Source organism: Palaemon carinicauda, chromosome 1 (assembly GCF_036898095.1).
Source record: "Palaemon carinicauda isolate YSFRI2023 chromosome 1, ASM3689809v2, whole genome shotgun sequence".
In the NCBI taxonomy this organism is placed as follows: domain Eukaryota; kingdom Metazoa; phylum Arthropoda; class Malacostraca; order Decapoda; family Palaemonidae; genus Palaemon; species Palaemon carinicauda.
In genome coordinates, this window is record NC_090725.1 from 238,979,828 (window position 1) to 239,001,344 (window position 21,517).

At 32.4% G+C, this 21,517-nt stretch overlaps 1 protein-coding gene across 1 annotated transcript; it reads left to right on the forward strand.

Annotated features, from left to right (window-relative positions):
- Positions 1–1,006: 1,006 nt before the first annotated feature.
- LOC137638548 (uncharacterized) lies at positions 1,007–14,728 on the forward strand. The gene is made up of 19 exons (XM_068370693.1): positions 1,007–1,127; positions 1,635–1,721; positions 2,046–2,522; positions 2,840–2,956; positions 4,482–4,652; positions 5,123–5,236; positions 5,418–6,113; positions 6,391–6,498; positions 7,107–7,148; positions 8,378–8,491; positions 10,089–10,130; positions 10,928–11,038; positions 11,782–11,823; positions 12,144–12,251; positions 12,531–12,569; positions 13,213–13,335; positions 13,647–13,678; positions 14,220–14,318; positions 14,678–14,728. Exons 1-19 carry the CDS (start codon positions 1,007–1,009, stop codon positions 14,726–14,728), a joined length of 2,694 nt encoding a protein of 897 aa, XP_068226794.1.
- Positions 14,729–21,517: the final 6,789 nt, after the last annotated feature.

The window sequence follows — 21,517 nt, forward strand, 5'->3', positions numbered from 1 at the left end:
TATATATATATATATATATATATATATATATATATATATATATATATATATATGTGTGTGTGTGTGTGTGTATATGATCAGCGCCTAAGCGCCCTCTCAACACAAACTAAGACCAGGAAGGGTCAGGCAATGGCTGCTGATGACTCGGTAGGTAGACATATAAGCTTCCCCAAACCCCTCACCAGGCATGGATGTTTCCAAAAGGGCGCCACATCAATATTATGTTTTAATAGTATCTTGACATTCTACAACAGTCTATGAGTATTTCCATTCTTTCTACAACAGTCTATAATGATTGTCTTCATTTCACCAGGTTTAACGTGGCTAATGCTTTGCCGTGGCTCGTCTACAAAAGGAAACAAATTCCTTAAGGGCACTTAGTTTCCTATAAAATTATTACTTAAAAAATTGTAACTTTTGCGACAATGAGATTTCCTGTAACAATCTGACCATGATTTAAAATGAGCGTCCAACAAGAAATATAAGTGGCTTTCTAGACATTGAACTAAAAAGGCCAAACATAAGTTTCTTATAGTAGGCATCCTCCTCATCTTTATATTATTTGAAGCTTGAATAAATAAATATAAAAGTCATTCGCTTCCTTATGAATAACAATACTCAATTTATGAAGTTTGTTAACCTTAAGCAGCCACCGAGTTTAAAATAAAAAAGGAAGAATGGAGTATAAATATGAATTAATCGAAGAACCCAGCATACGTTAATCCTCACCATCCGCGGTTACTTCACCACATAATCTTTAAAAATACCCAATTTCAGATATGATTCCATAAAAATATAAATTTCTATTGAAATACTACAATTACCATTTAATTACATGTTATCTTGCACATTTTTAAATTACGTAATTTTTCGTATCATTACAATAAGAATACTCAAATACAAGAATGAACAACGATGAAGTTAGCATTACTATATATTCCCAGCTTCCTCACACTAATGTTGTTAACGGAAGGAATCTTTTAAACAGTTCCTGCGATCGAGCGAGATGAGGTTGACAGTTTCGACTCTTGCGCTGATGGTGGTGGCCATGATGGTTGTTGGCTCTGCACAAGCTAAGCCAACGGAGATGGAAGGCAAAATGTCACCCGAGATGTACAAAATGCTTAGTAAGTTTCCGCATAGTTTTACCATACGAAATAACAATAACAAAACGTTCAATTATGAAAAATAAATGGTTTTTAAAGAAAAGACTGATATGCTGTACAACTTTGTTCTCCAATATTATCTTCTTGGACCTCACACTTAATCTGAAAGGCTAGTCATAATTTCAATACTTAAATTATTGAAGCCACACTATAAGTGGTTTCAGACCCAAATATAGAGTTGCAATTCATACTTTTCTCACGTAAAATGATTGGAAAGAAAGAGGCTACTCAAATTATTTTTTATATTTTCAAATTAAGAAATGATTGTGCTTATGGCCATTTTGACTAAATGTCGAGAAACTAAACTCTTCAAGGACAGAAAGATACAATTTGTTATTTTATAGGTGAACATGAATGAACCAAACTATCATTAATGAACTGAATTAAATATTTTTTTCTTCATCATAAGAAATACGAAAAATGTTCCTTCACGAACTTTCACTTAATAAAAGTTATTCGTTTTTCAAGCTCAACAGATATGTTCATCGAAGACCATCCCAGATTGCCATAGAAAAACTAAAGAATGTTTTTCCCTGATGGACTCTACGCCAGGAAGTAAGCTTCATGTGTATTTCCCCAATTCTTAATCTATATACATTATTTTCATATTATGTAAGTAACCATAACAATCTATACAATCCACAGAAGACTAGGTAATTTGTACGCATTAAACAACCCGACTTTCAGTGATTTACTCGGACAATGTCACCCCAACGTCAAAATCAATGATCATTACATTTTATACATGATCTATTACGGCATTATAAATTTAAAACACACAATCAATTAAGCAAATCATTTCCATATGTTACACACGGATATATATATTAGTTTATTTCATCCATTAAACTTTAGTAACCTGTCTTATCTTTCCAACAGCTTCTTCGTGCCCTGGTCTAAGTACAACAGACTGTTTACAAAAACTGATGGAATGCTCTGAACTTCTTAGTATGGATGATGGTGGCTCTCCAGAACCAGAACCAGAATCACACGGAGAAGGCCCTCCTGGTCATGGGCCAACAGACAGTGGCCCTCCCGGTCATGGACCACAAGGGAGTGGCCCTCCTGGTCATGGACCACAAGGGAGTGGCCCTCCTGGTCATGGACCACAAGGGAGTGGCCCTCCTGGTCATGGACCACAAGGGAGTGGCCCTCCTGGTCATGGACCACAAGGGAGTGGCCCTCCTGGTCATGGACCACAAGGGAGTGGCCCTCCTGGTCATGGTCCACAAGGGAATGGCCCAGCAGGCCATGGTTCACAAGAGAATGGCCCTTCAGGCCATGGTCCACAAGGGAGTGGCCCTCCTGGTCATGGATCAATGATGGGAGGAATGGCCGGGACAATGAAACAACAAGGTAATAATAGAAATTTGAAGTCCACTTATGCAATCAAGATATGTATAAACTCTTTTCATACTAGTATTCAGAAAGAGCTAATGCATCATTATGCATACTATTGCAAGAATTCGTCACTACATGATTCCTTGAACTGTAGTAAATCATTCATAGCATTTGGCATAGACATATGATTTTACTAACAATTAGTCAGATAAAGGTTCGCAAACCGCCATTTATTCTAAGAAATGGTGTGTTAAAAATTTCCCTATATAATGCTATCTTCCTTTGAAAGGCTTACTTACGACCAAAGTATTATCCATCATATATTTTTACAGCCGAGATTATGTGTTCTCTCAGTGAAGACCCAACATGCAGAGAAGAAGTGATGGACTGTCTGATGTTTGCAGAAGAGTTAATGGAAGGCTCATCAGAGGAGACAACTAAGCCCCACCGTAAGTAAACAACTCTTTCTATATTAGTAAGTCAATCAAATTATCTTGGATATCTATCAACATAAGGGGCTTTATGAGGTTGGAGACCAAATAAGTTTTAAAAATACCTTTACTCATTACGTTTTTTTTGACTGGCTTCGGTTACTTTTTATTTGTTATATAATGTAGAGGCGCAAGACCAATTCTAAAATAAAGAAGCTTTGAATATTGATATGCAGTACTTCTGAGGGACTTATCCCAATGCGCCATCCTGCTGCAATAACGCTCTGGTCTATGAAAACTAATATACAATCATCCATATATGATACAATATATATATATATACCTATATATATACCTATATATATACCTATATATATATATATATATATATATATATATATATATATATATATATATATATATATATATATATATATATATATATATATATATCTATATATATATATATACACCCACAATATATATCCCCCAGACATATGCATATAAATATATACATATACATGTGTATGAAAATATATATAAAATATATATATATACATATATATATATATATATACACACATATATATACAAAAATATATATATACATCTATATAAATATATATATATATATATATATATATATATATATATATATATATATATATATATATATGTGTGTGTGTGTGTGTGTGTGTGCGTGTGTGTGTGTGTGTGTGTGTTTGTGTATGTATGTATGTACGAAAGTTGAAAGATGGATAACAACAAACATAAAAGGAATACTATAAAATTATCTAACAACTTATAACCAGGACATTTCAATAAAGCAACAATTCTTATTGTGCATAGCGAAATGATTCTTCAACTATTACGATAAAGCTATAAACTATGCACGGAATCCTATATCGTAGATGAGTCATGCAGAAATAAAGACTATTTCTCTTAGATTAACATAAATAAATAAATCAAATAAATCCTCAATCATTGCAGGTCAATTAAAATGCAGAAATGTCTCTCCAAGATTGGAAATCTGCTAATAAAAGATCCAAAATAGAACCTGGGCTGCCCTGATGGGATCATAAGAGACATTTCAGTACGATAAAAAAAAAAATAAAAGGAAGGGAAAATCATAATTCTCCTCAAGTGGAATACTTCAATTATCTTTTTATCATATTTGTAACAATGGACATTATAAAAAGATTTACATTCATAAGACGGTCATTATATTTTGTTTTTAACCACAGGCTTAAAATGCAACTAACCGGGACCTAATATTCAAAATGGATACTAAGTCTGCCTTCTAATGTCCGTCTATGTTTTCATATTTATTTACCAACTGACTTTCATATCTGTCTAGCCATATAAGAACCAGGAATACTACTCTATATGGGTGACCTGGGCTGATTGAAAGTCCTCATATACAATTTTCTTATGCCTGGGAGAAAAATAAATAATCACTCGAGAAGAAAGCCTCGAGCAGAGTTGACATTCTTCAAAATGTCGGAATTACTATTGTAATTACCGACTATTCTTTCCTTTCCAGACAGCATGTGTGAAGGTGTCGACATCGCGAACTGCAAAACCAAGATAACGACATGCGATGAAAAATTGCAGGCGTTGGCCAATATAATGGGTTCCTCAGCGGGCAACGGAAATACACCTCATGGAGAGACGTCAATGAATGAAGGACCTCATATGCCACCGGAACAGACAGGTAACTTTTTTTTTTCTTTTTGTTGGGTGGGGATTACAAACTCTCATAAACCAGCTACATGTATGTATGTGTATAACTCAAATATACATATGGGTATGTGTAAGTTGTTGATTTCATAAAAAGGTCAACTCGCTTCCTTTCGGGTAAATGTAACCCAAACGAGACGGTCGCCATTAATCCTTTTATTAATTTCATCAAATTTAGAAATTTTCTGAATATTATCTTTGACTCATAATTCTTTTTTCCTTAAATGAAAACCTATTGCTTAGAGAAGACTCGTGTATCAGGTAGTCGCTTCATCAATTAACTAAGAAAACAGTTTCTCCTTTCCAATCCGAGGTGCTTTACAATGTGTCACCAACGCCAACACCAACGAAATTTATTGGTCATCACCTCTTCTTCTCAATATTCAATTGATTTCTAATAACGCCTCATAAAAAGCTATAGTACTGACAACCACTAATTTTCAGCTATGATTATGTGCACAGTCAGTGAGGACCCAGACTGCATGCAAAAAGTGGTAAGCTGTCTGGTCATGTCCAAAAACATGGCCGAGTCATCGAAAATGTCTGGACACCCTGACCGTAAGAAAATATAACGTGTTTACAATTTACAAACCTATCTATTCAAATATCTAATATTAACTGTCCTTAGTTTACAGCTTTATTTGCGTGTTAATCTATCAAATCATCTATTATAAATGTTGTAATTAAAAAACTTATTTAATTCACACCATTATTTACTGATTTTATCATCGTATTTCAGCCAATATTTGTGGAAGCACTGACATGTCAGACTGTATGACTAAAATGATGATGTGCAATGAATTAATGGATGGGCTCTCTGAACAAATGGGTTCTATGCAAAGTGGCGAAATGATGTCAGACATGATTAAGGATGACAGCACGTCACCAGTAAAGATAAGAGATGGAAGAAAAAGAAATCGAAAAAATGAGAGAGAAAATGGGTCGGATACACAAGAAAAAAGAGAAGGAGGAAGAACAGGAGGAAGAAAAGGAGGAAGAAGAAATAAACATAAAGGAGATGAAAGGCCACAACGTCCGAATCATGACAAATCCCAAGAATCCGACGATTTCTCTGACGACGATTCCGACGACGACGATATCTCTGACGACGAATCCTTGGAAACAGGAACAGGTGGTAGGAGGCGGAAACGCGACACCCACGAGACAAAACATGAAAGGTACGAGGAAGAGGAGGATCATGAAGATGGAAGTTACGAAGAAAAGGACGATTATGAGGACGAAATTCCCGGCCGACCTTTAGCTAGCTTGGATATCTTTATAATGCAGGTCGATGAAATGATGAGGCACATTGACGAAATGATGATGCAATTCGCAGTGATCATGGGAATCATGGACACTGTTATGGACGAGAAAACCCCGGTTATGGGAACAAGACCAGGAGTACTGCCTTTAAGGGAAAAGGCGATGTACCTTAGTAAGTATAAAAAAAGAGCACCACTAGGCATCTAATGTCCCTGACATTCATTTTCAACTGTTCGAAAACTTTTCGAACATTTGAAAATGAATATACCTTAGTAAACACACAAAAAAGAGCATCATCAAGCATTGACGTTTATTTTCGATTGTTAGAAAATTAGTATTTCTCCCAAATCGATAAGATATAACTGACACATGATACGATAAACACAGTATAAAAATACATTTATATCCTCCTCTTATAGGGATCATCTATCTTTGCATTCATCTTACAGATAAATACATGTGTAATCATGAAGACAACAGCACGGATTGCGCCTTTATGACGGAAGAGTGTGCAGTATGGCTAGCCCCTTCACCTAACCTACCAATTGTGAATGGCAGTAAGTTGGTTATAATTTGGTCTCATTTACACAATTATATTTATGTGAAACGATGCTAAATTTCTAATAATTCATAATTTAGTTAAATATATTTTGAAAAAACGGGGAAAAATAATGGTACATTTAGATAAACAATCAATGGAAAATCATGATATAGTTCTACAGTAGTTTAGCCAATATTATGCAGAGAATCGCAAGATTAGATTCAAGAGAAAGTAACACGATTAGAATATATGTAATTCAATTTCATTTCATATAAGCGTCATAGTGAAAATATCACCTTACGATATCATAAAGGGATAATTTAATTTAAACTAAACAACACTAACTGCTTAGGGAAATTGAAGTAAAAATATTGGAATTGAACTAAAACTCTTTCTCCTGGTTGCTACTATGGTATGAATACTGGTGTTAATTATACTTGACGTACTAATGCAATAATCTAAACCCATTAATGATTAGAAGGTATCAAAATAGATGGCAGAAACTACATAAAGGAAGAATGAATGATAAGGACTGAGCCTTTGTGAAGATGTAACCATGTAATTAATTGTTAAACATACATAATTTCCAATCTAGAAGTTTACTTTATTCTCTTTTCCTAACAGTGGAGGACAACTGTTCCGAAATCGTACCACCTCCCTCTTCAGGTAAGAACCCAAGGCAATTTTATTTCTTCTCACTCGATTAAACTTACACCATTCTCTTATCTTTCGTCCAATATACACTTGATGCTAATGTCAGCTTTACAAATGTACTGTATTTCAAAATATAAGACATAAACAAAGATCATACAGTACTTTTTAAGGCGCAAGTAACAGGTTTTACTCGTTTAATCATTATGACACACACATACATTTATACATATAAATATATATATATATATATATATATATATATATATATATATATATATATATATAAATATATATATATATATATATATATATATACTTATAAACATACATACACACTAATTATTATATGCTAAAATTCCTCGTAAGAAACTATTCAAAATTATCTCAATTATTCTTGTCAGTTAACCAAAAAATCGGTTATCAGAAAATAGTTAGAAAAAGTTATCACGTTTTGTCTAACATATGTGTACCATTTGTTAGCTACACTGAACGTAATTAATATAATATATATAATCATATAAATATATATATATATATATATATATATATATGTACATATATATATATATATATATGTGTGTGTGTATACACATGTATATACACACATATATATATACATACATATACACATATATATATATATACATACATATATATATATATATATATATAAAACCACTATGAAGACATCTAACCACTGGTATACTTTCTTTATTCAAAATATGATAACTTACGAAATCTATCACTCCATGTACGTAGTTTTTCTTTACCCAATTTAGTCACACTAACACACAATATGCATACACACACACACACACACACACACATATATATATATATATATATATTTATATATATATATATATATTTATATATTATATAAAATTTATACATATATAAATATATATATATATAAATATATATATATATATATATATATATATATAATTTATATATATACATATATGTATGTGTGTATATATAATTATATATATCAAGATAAAAGGAGCGAAGGAAGACCAAAATTAAACATCTCACTGAGATATACAAAAAGATCAGTGTTATTAATAAAATAAAGTGGACGACGTAACTGTGTATCTATTAGTATAAAAACTCAAGAGATAAAGTTTCAGTATTCACTTTTGTTCTACAAGAATGACAAAAGTTCAATAAATTCTTTCTTATCTTCGATAAACATTTCCTTAAACGACTAATCATAATACGACCTTGTACCCATTAAGTGGCGGACACCTGCATGGATTTCAGTACCGAAGAATGTAGGAAAGAAGCAGTTTCATGTATGAACCTCCTGATAGCTACTGGAGGAACTTCAGGATACGCTGGACCTCTGACGCGTAAGTAGAGAGAGAGAGAGAGAGAGAGAGAGAGAGAGAGAGAGAGAGAGAGAGAGAGCTCATCCATCCAGGAAAAAACTCTATATAACCAGCCAGATTACTGTATCTTATGAAACCTCAGGTTTCCTGGGTACTGAAGCCTTTCTCTTCCTGTATTATTCAATCCCATCAATCCAGCTCTCCAAATATTCCTCTTCACGTTTTAAACATTGCCCAAATACGGGTTTTGTCAACCTATCATCCTCAATTGTAACATGACGTAAGCCACCTAAAAATTAATGACCCAATTTCTTATATCCACTACTATTTACATTATTTCAATTCCTATGACCTTACATAAACGACGCATGAAAATCATATCAACAAGTTCCTACATTTTTTTTTCCATTTCAAAATTCATACCTCAATAACTGTATTACGAGGATAACTGATTAAATATTCCCTTTATGTATTCAATTGAATTTTACTCTTCTATATCATTTACCTTAATCAATTCACTTACTGCGTGATAAGGCTCTTAACTCAACCTACCGCCACTAAGTTATTCCAACCTATCTATATGAATGAAATACTTATAATCTAAAGAAAAAAAAATCCGTTCAATTTTCGTTACTTCAATTTACTTTCAAAATCTTGATCTTCTTCACACCCGTTTTCCACTTTCTTCTGTTACAAACTCTTCAGAACTGTTTCATTAGTCTCTTCAGCTTCTTTCCTCTAGGCCTAATTAACCCTGTATTATCTGCAAACCTCATCGATCTACAAGTCATTTAAGGCCTTTATTATTACTCCACAACTATGCACTTATACCACCTTCTGACTTCTCAGCATTTTACTCGTAAATATATTCAACAGTCATAAGGATGCTCAAAAACTTGCCTTACACCCAATTCGGCATCATGCATATCTACACAGGTTTAGCTATCATCATATAAACTTTTAACAGATTTATCAAAAAGTCGTCATCACTATACATCTTACCACAGACTTCATATTACAAATAATTTATCATTCTTACATTATCATCTTCTTCCAGCTGCTGTTAAAAAAATCTTCCTTCAACTCTAATTTTCTGCTTTTTTTGTTTCTCCTCTTGCCATCCTTCCCCTGCCTATATAATTAATTACATCCTTCATTATTCAATACTTTTCACAAACTACATCTATTGTAAACTTAGTTCAATCATCCTCCATCTTTTCATAAAGGTTATTATCATTCCTTCTAATTTTATTACTTTTCATAATTACCTTTACAGCAAAATGTGGTCACTGGCTTTCCAACAAATTTTCTAAAGTTTCAGTTACGCCTTTATTAGATAGTAATCATATATACGTCCCGGCCCCCATCGGCTCTTTTGCCACAATGTAAAAGTGTAATGGTGAGTAAAATTTAGGTAGAATTGTGGCTGGAAGTATATTTCCTTAAACTCAATATCGACCAATATTTTATAATCATCACGAAAAAATAATTCCTTTAAGATTTTGACATGTATTTTTATTTATAGCGTTAAATTTTACTTACATTATGTTTATATACTGTACAGATAAGAAATCATAAAAATGAATATTAACACTAATACTTCTACATTATTTTACAGCACACTCTCACCAATGTGAAGAAATGATGATGAGAATGATATGTGAGTAATTCGATCCTGTATTTTGTTCTAAATACTTAAATAGTAAAAAGCTTTCAAAGTTCAGAAGATTCCACAAAATAATAGTTAAAAAAAAAAAACTTCATATAAATCCGCTGCTATGGATCAAAGTAAACTATACGTAGTTGAGATAAAAAGCTGTCTATTTTATGAGTTTTTGTGTAAAATACTAAAAAATCTCACTGTATTCTTCGGCTAAACCTTTATGATATCATTATTGATTTTATATTCAACATATACTGCCTATGAAAATAAATAAAAATCTTATTACATTGCACAGAAAAATATTCAATTCAGGAGCTAAAATTATAACCCTGTATAAAATATATAGTAACATACCGCATAATTAGTCGAATCAAATATGTGTCATTTCATTGACTGCATCAATTAAATATACCATAACAGCAGTAGAATGAAAGGTTTACAACCTATCATAATACTAATTATGTATTCAGTATCCTATCATATTGCTATTTTCAAAACTCTAATTATTTGTCTAAGCTAAATTTATATTCCACCATCAAATTGTATGATTAAAGTTCAAGGTTCAAACGTCTTTCAGGACTATAATTTCCATTGCAAAAGTACTGTCGTTTAAAAACTAGTTTATCAATAGCTCAGAAACCAAATCAAGAGGGCTTTAAATTTCAATAATGTCTTCTTGAAAAGAAATGAGCTAATACGAAATATTCTAAACCAAAAATATCGTGCAAAAGATAGGACAATAAAAAAAAAGAAAAAAAAACATTAAAATAAGCCATATGAATAATTCCTTACAGCTTCTCAGTCATGTAGTGGCAAGGACAACGCAACTGAATGTGAAATGTCAATCAGTGTATGTATGGATACCATCAGGGTCAAAACAGACGAACTACACGACCATCATTTCCGTAAGTATCGGTTCTTTATATTCATTTTGTTTTTGCGTTTCGAATAACATAATACATATATACGTACATACACAAACAAGCACACATACCTATAAATGTGTATGTGTTTTTGTGAGTGTGTGTATATATACACATACATATATATATATATATATATATGTATATATACGCATATACAGTAATATATATATATATATATATACAGCATGTATATATACTGTGTATATATATACATATATATACAGTATATATATATATATATACAGCATGTATATATACTGTGTATATATATACATATATATACAGTATATATTTATATGTATACACAGTATATATATGCATATATATACACTATATATATATATATATATATACACAGTATATATACATACATATATATATCACATATACATAGTATATATATACACACATATACATAGCATATATATATATATATATATTACACAGTGTTTTGGAAGATTTCTATACATTTTTTGTGATCCTTATGATATTCAACTTTTGAAAGCTTTACCTTATTCAAATCAAAATTATTAATACACTGATACTTATGCAAATCTGTAATTCAATACATTTCTATGTGTGGATGTTAGAATTTTATTTATTTTATCATTTTAAACTTTTAATATTTGAGCAAAATAATTTAAACTGTCATATTCACAGAATATTCTACAAATTCAGCTTCTAATAATTACTGTCTAAGATATTGTCTTTGTCATCAACAGCTGAAAAATTGATGTGCGAACCTGTGATGCGTCCAGCAACAGGTATGTGAAGAAAAATCATAAGTTTATTTTTTGGTATCTTCCATTTTCTAACGTTGATTTTTTTTTTTTTGGTAAAATAAAATCAGCAGTAATAATCATCTAACCAAATCGTAGAACACTCATTAAAAATTGAATTCCTGATGATTTTTTTCGAGCGATATAGATGTGTGAAAGAATAATATCCCCAAGGCCACCGATCAAGAGTAAAACAACATTGCAATAACAAAGACAACGTGATAATGATGATGAACATGATACTGTCAACGCCGATTTCATAATATAAAAATCTTCACTCCATGAACTAATCTCTTCATCAACAGCTCTGTACATGTGTTCCTACCGAGACGAACCAGACTGTTTCTCAAGGATGCACAAGTGCCTGGTCAACATGGCACCCGAGGCCGGTGACATGAAAGGAATGGATACAAGTAAGAGCGTTTTCAAACTTCATGGGATTTCATAATGTCACAAAACCAAAAAACATTGCAATATATCAATAAACTTCACGACATATCAAATATGTAGATATATATAAGTATACCACATGGAAATTTAATTACATTAATTTAAACCTAAGTAAACGTTTTGAGCCTATACCCTTGAAAACTATATGAAGTTTTGTTTCCATAATCATAACTAATAAAAACCACCGATAAGATGTAGATAAAGATATCTATTTTTTCTTTATATCAACACTCTCTAAACAGGGGAGATGATGGGATGTCTAAAGCTGACCCGACCCCCAGGTAAGATTATTGGTATTTCTTTTCCTTTCAAGCGGAAGTCAATCTTACCGATGACTTCTGCTGTTTAATATAAAGTTCTATATTTTACTTTACATATCTTTCCACGATGAAGGATATCACTATTGTTAAACTTGTCAGTTATAGTCCGATAACCATCAATAAAAAGCATATTAATTCATTTTTTATTCTCAATACTTGGAGGAAATGTTTCTTTGGTTAAACTTGTAAGTCAAGCTGAATATTTTCTTAACAACCTCTTCAACATATAAATTACGCATATCCATTTCTGCACTTATGTCTGCTTTAATGCTTGGAAAATGGAAAATAAAAGATTTTGGCTCTGACGAACTATTCAAGAAAAATCTAATACCCATTGATATGAAATTATCATCTACTTTTCAATAAGATTTTCTAATTAATTTGAATTGACATCCTTCCTCTGTTACCTTTGTAAAAACTATTTTTGATATATATTACGACCAATTCTGAAGATTTTGTTTTCCAAACTCTGCTAAACTTCATCCAACAGACATTAAAAAAATTAACCAGTATAACTTGATAAAGTTCTTCGTCTGTTTCTACTTAAAAGCATCTTATTTCAAGCTTTTTATTAGATATTTAAAATCAAACGCTTCCCTTACAGTGGGAGCGATCTGCGGCCCAGATGAGGATCAAGGATGCACAGAGAAGTACGACACTTGCAGCAACCTCATTCATCCTAATGCAGAGTTCTTGAAGGCAGCGCAAGGATGCATGGGAAGAGCAGGTGAGGAGCGATGAAATGTCTCAGTTATTAAAGCATCAATGACAGGGGAAAATACAATGTTCAATGACAGGGGAAAATACAATGTTCATGAATTAAAAAAAAAAAAAAAAAAAAAAAAACCATTATAATCCAATGAACACTGAAGTTTTTCGAGTACTAACTCCCAGTTGATTTCAAGTAAATAATTACAATGTAAAAGATAAATCATGAATTTTTAATGGTTGGAATAAATCTCATAAACCTTTCTTTAATAATAATTATTCTTATTTCATAATCGTCTTGCAAAATATGAATTGACACGTCAACAACAGACGAAATGGATGCCAAAACTTGTCTTCAACCGGTGAGTTGCTGACCTCCTTTTAAAAATCTTTCATTCACATAAATTAATACAGTACAGAAATATACCATCAAGTATTGAAATTATTAAATAAATTTATTGGTATCAAAATCCAAGCCCATATTTGCAGGAGTATGCCGTGTACCACAAAAGTTAAAAAAACACCAAATCAATATAAACACTAAAAGAAAAAAGATAAAAATATAACTCGAGCACATAAAAGTAAAATCAATTATGTAAAATGTTGTTATTCAAACACATACATACATAAGCACGTACACAAACACACGCACATGCATACACACGTATGTATATATATATATATATATATATATATATATATATATATATATATATATATATATATATATATATATATATATATATATACACACACACACTCCCACATACAGACATATACAAATATATACATATACATATATTATATGTATATAGACATATATAGGTATATATAATATTATATATGTGTGTGTACACATATATTCAATTCAATATAAAATAATATGTTAACCTAATCCTTCAGGCCCTGAACGAGATGACAAAATCTATTGAAAATGAACCAGTTCAGATAGGAATTAAAGACCTCTACCAGAATTTCTGGACACCATCCATGGGCATTGTAGTAAGTATTTACTGTTTATTTGCATTTATTGTTTATTTGTATCTCATTAAACTGAAAACTAACAGATATAATATATATTCGTAAGTGGGAAAAATATGAGAGAGAGAGAGAGAGAGAGAGAGAGAGAGAGAGAGAGAGAGAGAGAGAGAGAGAGAGAGAGAGAGAGATTACGGTGAATTCTTCAAATTCAAATAATCTATTCACCATTACTTAATATTAAAATCTATTTTGGAATTCTATAAATCGACGATCACCAACATCCCCTTACCTCAATTACAAATTATACAAACTGCAATTAACATGAAATGCCAAACATTTCTTTTCTAAGTAAATCTTTCATGTCGTGTACTTTCCTACAGGGTTTTCACAGCTGCATGATGATGGTCTGCACGATTGAGATCAGTCCGTAAAGTAAGACAAATCGGATCCGTTTCTTACTATTCAGCCTAAGTCATCAAGTCACCGATCTGGATTACATGTGATGTTACGAACGGATTATGTGCATCCAGAGAACATGAAGGAAGTTTGAATGTGTTAATTATCATATCAACACATTAGGAATTTAGTTTTGTACGTGTTCCGTGACATGATACCGACAGCATTGCAAGGTGAACATGAATCCTTCATGTAATAAGAGAGGTCAATACTTACATAAAAATAAATGTAGAATCACTGATGACTTATAGGGAAAAATGTATTTGGCATTGTCTAAATTGATGTGAAAATTCAAACTATTTCAACGTCAGTTTCATCCTCTTCTATTTTTCCTATAATCCTAGTTTTGAATACATCTTTCACTGTTCATAAGATTTATAAACATTCCCAAGTAAACCAACTAAAATACTAAACCAACAAAATTGTATTCATTGTACAGTGAAGTACAGCCACTGCTACGGAACTATTTATAGATTATATTTCATATCTTGATAACGTTATCACCAGATAGATATTAGAATAGGCCTCAACTATCTTTAAGTAATGTAACATTAATAAAATCTAATATCAGCATTTGAAAGAGAAACAATCTAATTCATCCTAGAAGATATAATCTGCAATATGAAAAGAGATAAATCTCAACACACATTTTAAGAGTGTCTAAATTCAAGAAGAGGTACCGGCTGGCATTCCTCTTTTTGGCAAGTGAGGAACATTATAAAGCAGCAACAAGACTTAATGATTATCGTGATATCCGAGCTCTACCCAATGGCAACAACTTCCACATTATTCATCTAGGGTTACAGTCATTCGGTAGATCACAAAAAGGAAACAATCCTAAGTTTAAGATAATACTAACGACTATAAAAGTACAAAGTGATTTCAAACTACATTAGAAAAGGAACATTTGTTTTGTATTTCAATAATGCAAAACATATTAGTATCCTTAAATGCAGAGTAAATCATATGTTGACTACCCGTGTTACACATGCACGTGCATGAAGAATATATATATCAACCTTGGATATGAGGAAAACAGATCAATTTAAATGAATCTGCCTCTTTCAACGATTACTTTGGTAATGCTTCTTTGAGCTTCATCTCATACTGCGAAATAAAAAATGAACAGTCATTCAGAGGATGTCTACAAAGCATCTACCATCGCATTTTACCAGATTTCAAAAAATACCATAGGATCAAGGTTTCTCTAAAGGGGAAATTTTTGACTGGACACATGAGAAAAAAAATATCGTTTTAGTAATTCAAAAAAGAACTTTTTCGTAATTTTAAAAATTTACTTGTTTTTAAGACCTCTTAATCTAACTTCGGGTTAAGCTCCAATCTTTCTAGTGAAGGCCGGTACAAATTTTTTCAATTAGGTATAGAAAAAGGAATTGTCTTCAATTAACTATTATAAATGTATAACCCGTTTATATTCTTTTAATATTTTACAATAATAACATAATTCTCAGGATATGTTTACAGGTAATAAAAATAAAAGAAAAACAATTCGGATTTCCATAAAATGAGGAGAGATCTGCGCCAGGACATAAATACGGTATTGCTGCAGATTATCTTTAAAACAGTGTAGCAATGCCGTAAACAATATGGAATTATAGGAGAGGGTCAACACCACAGGTTCCGAGCATGAGGAGGCCTCTTATTACACATACAACACTTATATGGATACAGTGATTCTATCTATATTAAAACCAAAATTACAGACATAGAAAGCGGTGAAAAAGGTCCAACGCCAATAGATTTAATGCAATTTCGATAAACCAATTACTACACTTCTACGTAACCTATTATCAAAAAATTTTCAGCAAGAAATCCTTTGGGATGACTTGCAAGACATCTAGCCCCCACCTCTCAAAAAGAAAAAAAAAACTTCACAAACTTTACATACATTTATAAAGTTGACGTTCAAAAATAATTGTAAAATTTTGCATGTAAACACAGACATATACACATATTTCTATTGATATCATTATTATAATCCAAGTTGCAACCCTAGTTAAAAGGCAAAATGTTAAAAAGCAAATAATAAACAATAATAATTAAAAAAAAAATAAAAAAAAAAATTATAGTAGCTATATGAACATAACATACCAATGGTTCTGAAAACGAAGACCAAAGATAAAGGTTGAGAAGAAGATAAGGAAAAGTCCACCTCCTCAAAACCCTCAGGCATCCACGGCCATTCAATCAAGCTTTGTTGATAGAAGATTAAATTAACTTAAGTGCGCTTGAGTATACCATTTCGTAAGAAAACTCAAACCCAAAACAGTAGACGGCCACACGACAGAGGCTAGGGCGAGGGAACTCTTATAACTGAGTATCCTTCTTAAAGAGCTACATACCACAGCTTAAATCTCTCTTCTACCATTAACATGTCGACAAATAACAACTGTACATTTACAGTAGACACCCACTTACGTGAGTGAAAGGTGTAGTATTTATAGTAATGTCAGACGCGCGACAAAAAATATGAGTGTGTAATGAAAATGGCAGATTATTCTATGTGTCAGTATAAAAAGAACCGTCCCTAAAAAAAAGCGTCCACGTTCCAATAATCTACAAATCCTTTAAGAATCCTATAACTCTCAAGTTGTAGTATCTGATCAGGTTTCTGGTGCCTTGAACAACCTACTATATATCTAAATAAGGTATTACAATACCCACTTCAACGTTCATTCTTTAAATGCTGCATCAAGGATGAAATTCCCATAAAGAAAAGACTTCATCATTAGGGCCTAGGCCCTAGAGTGTTCTTGCCCACTCTACACTGCCAGTCGCCTACATAACTAACACTGTTTATTGGACGCTGAGGTCACAAATCAGTTTTATGCTACTCTACTCTTCTAACAGGATTACACATTAACCGTATACATATTTCTAGTGACTCGATATAGAGGATCCAAGTACGGACACCAAAGATGTTTCGTTACTTCTTTCCTTGGATTTGGTAATGGGCAATACTGAAATGAAACTTCTTCTTAATGCTGTTATTGTTATTAGTATTATTACTAGCTGAGCTACAGCCCTAATTGGAAAAAGGGGGTGCTATAAGCCTAAGGGCCCCAACAGGGATGAAATGAAATAAGGAAATAGATAGTGTGCCTGAGTGTACTCAAGCAAGAAAACTCTAACCCAAGATAGTGAAAGACCACAATCCAGAGGCTATGGCACTACCCAAGTGTTAGAGAACAATGGTTTGATTTTGGATTGCCTTTCTCCTAGATGAGCTGCTTATCATAGCAAGAGTCTCTTCAACCATTACCAAGAGGATAATAGACACTGATCAATCACAGTGCAGCAGTTAATCCTTTGAATGAAAAAGATTTTTTCGGTTATCTTAGTGCTGTCTGGTGTACGAGGAAAGAGTTGAATGTGTAAAGAATAGGCCAGAGTATTCTGTGTGTGGGGGGGAGGGGGGGGGCGCAAATGAAAAACTCAGCCGTAACTAGAGAAGTATCCAATGTAGTACTATCTGGGCATTCTAAAGACCGAATAACCCTCTAGCGGTAATATCTCATAGGGTGGCTGGTACCCTGGCCAACCTATTATGTACGTATTCAAAAATGAATGTAAAGAACAAAGGTATGAAGGTGTTTCGTAAGAAGAAACGTCTACGAAATAAGGCATTTATGTAAATAAACTTATTGACTGGAAGAAAGAGTTCTGCACAATAGATTACAAACAAATCTAATAAGACAGCTTCGAAGAAATATTCACTGCAAAATAAACTGAGTTAGTAAATCAGTAATTGGAATCCACATCCCAAATTGAAAGGAGGGGACCATACCTGAACATAATAAACAGGAAGTGAATATAAGAATGGTTGATGGTCGCAGCCCATGCAGCCCTGACACATTAAATCATAACTGTGGCACTTAATTCTATTACGTGTAACTCCATATCGATGGTCTTTATTCCAAATAAACCCCCCGTCACCTTCTCTCTCTCTCTCTCTCTCTCTCTCTCTCTCTCTCTCTCTCTCTCTCTCTCTCTCTCTCTCTCTCTCTCTCTCTCGAAACTTTTCAAAAACCTTTTAACTTTTTTATGCTAAAGCAAAGGTTTTGTCATAACTAACTAATAAACATACATTTACAAAAGAGAAATGAACAAAAATATTTTTGATGCTTCTTAAAACTGGTTTGGATTGTAAATTTTGCTTTATGTACTAAGCTTAAGTATATTTTTCATCTCATGTCTTATAAAAAAAAATAAGGTGTTGGTATCAAATGAAAACAAATACACAAATTGCGGATGTTTTACGGTGGATACTCGTGTAAATATGATACCACCCTTTTTCATCCTATTCAATTGCAACACCGAATCCTGCAAATGATCCCAAATTAACGCTATGCCGCTGGCGTGCAAGCGGAATGACCATGAATGGTAATGAGCTTTGATTTTAAGGAAAGACACCTATAAAAACCATAGGAGTAGAGTTATGGTCTCACTGGTTTCCCCTTAGGCTTATAGTAACCAACGAGTAGCATCTCTACATTCCAACATGGAAGCAAGATTGTTTTTCTCTTGGTTGATCGTAACAATAACCATAACATACTTTGCGTCAGCTGCCCCGAGTGAAAACAGCGAGGAGCGCAGTGATGACTTCAGCAGTGAAGAGTTCGGTGAAGAAATAAGTTTTTATACAGGTATGTCTCATTCTTTTCATTTATCAAGATAGTCATGACATTACCTAATGGCAAACAACAATTTCAGATTATATAACTTTACATGAAGGTAGTCATAAGTAAAAAGATGTTGTTAGCATATTAATTCAAACAAACTTTAACTATGAGGAGCAACCAGCATGGAAATTATATGGTAAATTTCTAAGCTCCCAATACTCTTAATACTGTAAATATAAGTTATACTCAGTTGCGACTTTAAACGAGGTTAGTATAGTCTTCAATATCTTCCGCATAGCGTAACACAACTTAAGTGTTTAAAAGTTACGTTTTTTTTAGTATTGCCAATAAATAAAAAATCCCTCCCAGCCACAATGTGACTACCAAATGACTTCGAAAACATTGCTTCGAGAGTAATCCTTGAACTTTGATAAATGAGGATAGGAACAGAGCCCATATCTTAATTCCTTTTCTACTCCGTTGCGTCTAAGAAGCTACTCGTTGTTCTAGATAATTGTAAGTAAACAATTTCTTAACAGAAACGTATATAATATCACTGGATTTGGAAAGTGATAAATAATTATTCATTGCGTTAGTTTATTGTGCAATAATTGAATATTTAATAATTACTGCAGTAAAACTTTGAAAATACTGAGTAAGTCCTATATTACGCATGAACACGGTTGAAAAAGAAAAATAGGTAGACTTGAGTATAAATTAGAACAACACAAGAGAAGGATATCGATTTTAGAGAGATTAACAATTAGAATAAATATATACATCTTGTCATAAAAGGGGACAAGACACCATTCTGCTTAAGTCATGGTTTGTAATTACCTGAGTCAGTTCCAATTGAAAAACCCATAAAGCTATCCCGTAGTGTAGGCGAATTTCCAATACCCTCATCATGGGATATTCATATTTTCTGCTTGGTTACTGACGTTAGGTTCCAGAATCTCCCTGAAGAGATTGAAATCTCCCCCAGGTATTGTCCTAGAACTTGAAGAAATCATTTACGACACACGAAGAGGATATTACAAGGAATCTTCTCAAAGATTTATTACACCAGTTCAAACTATAAAATCTAAGCTTAATTGTAAAGAAGGCAGAAAGCCCTTTATAGTTATACGAATCATAAATGACAAAGAAAACCTCTACTGTATTAAGGAAACGATTTTTTCCGGTCTTATTTTTATTCACAAAGTTATCGAGATGATTCGCAAAGGTCAAGTTTGTATCTCAGGAGTTTTAAGATTTGTTCGCACAAGTGTCTTAAAGTTTATTTTTGAATTCATGAACATCTGATCACATTACTCTAACCGGTGTAGATTATCTAAGACTGTCACCAACGATCAAAGTATCCTATGAGGGTGCTGTAAAAACAAAAACAGAAAATTTTGTAATAGCAAAAATAAAAATTCCAATATCATATCAACAAAAAAGTTACGGTATACCTTATACAACTTGTTTATTTTCCACAAAAACCCTTAGTAATTAACTCATTGATATATATTTAAAAATAAGTTCATTCCAAGGTTTATACAACACGCTGCAATAACTGTAATGTAATTTGTGAAAGAGACTGTTGGGTCCATCTCACGAAAACTAATTGAGTGTGAACAAATAGTACAGATTAAGACAAAGTGGTGTGCTTTGAAAAAGGTGGTTCCAATTTTCATATTAGTTATAAGAACCACAAATCTCTTAGAAAAACGTTAGATTAAAATAAAATAATGTAGCCTCGTTCTAAGAAATATAAGGGCCCATCAAAAAATATTATTTCTAAATCTATCAACATCCATTTGTTTTGCATTCGCTTTGTACTTGAAGCCTCAGAATATGAAATAGGTCTATGAGATTCAAACTCATTAAATCCAATGCTTAAACAACTGTAGTAGTATAAATGTCCATATAAATCATGAATTCTGAAAGTTTCAAAGGAAAAAGTAATTTAACATGTTTATTTAATAAACAACGTGATCAGGTATAATCACTTTAATTGAAATTTTATTTTATGGCTTAATCGTATTATTGGGTAAACATAAACGTAGAGGATGTTAAAGACGGGTGTTATATAAAGGTACTTGTACCTGTTGTGAGCAATAGAAAGCCCTTATGATG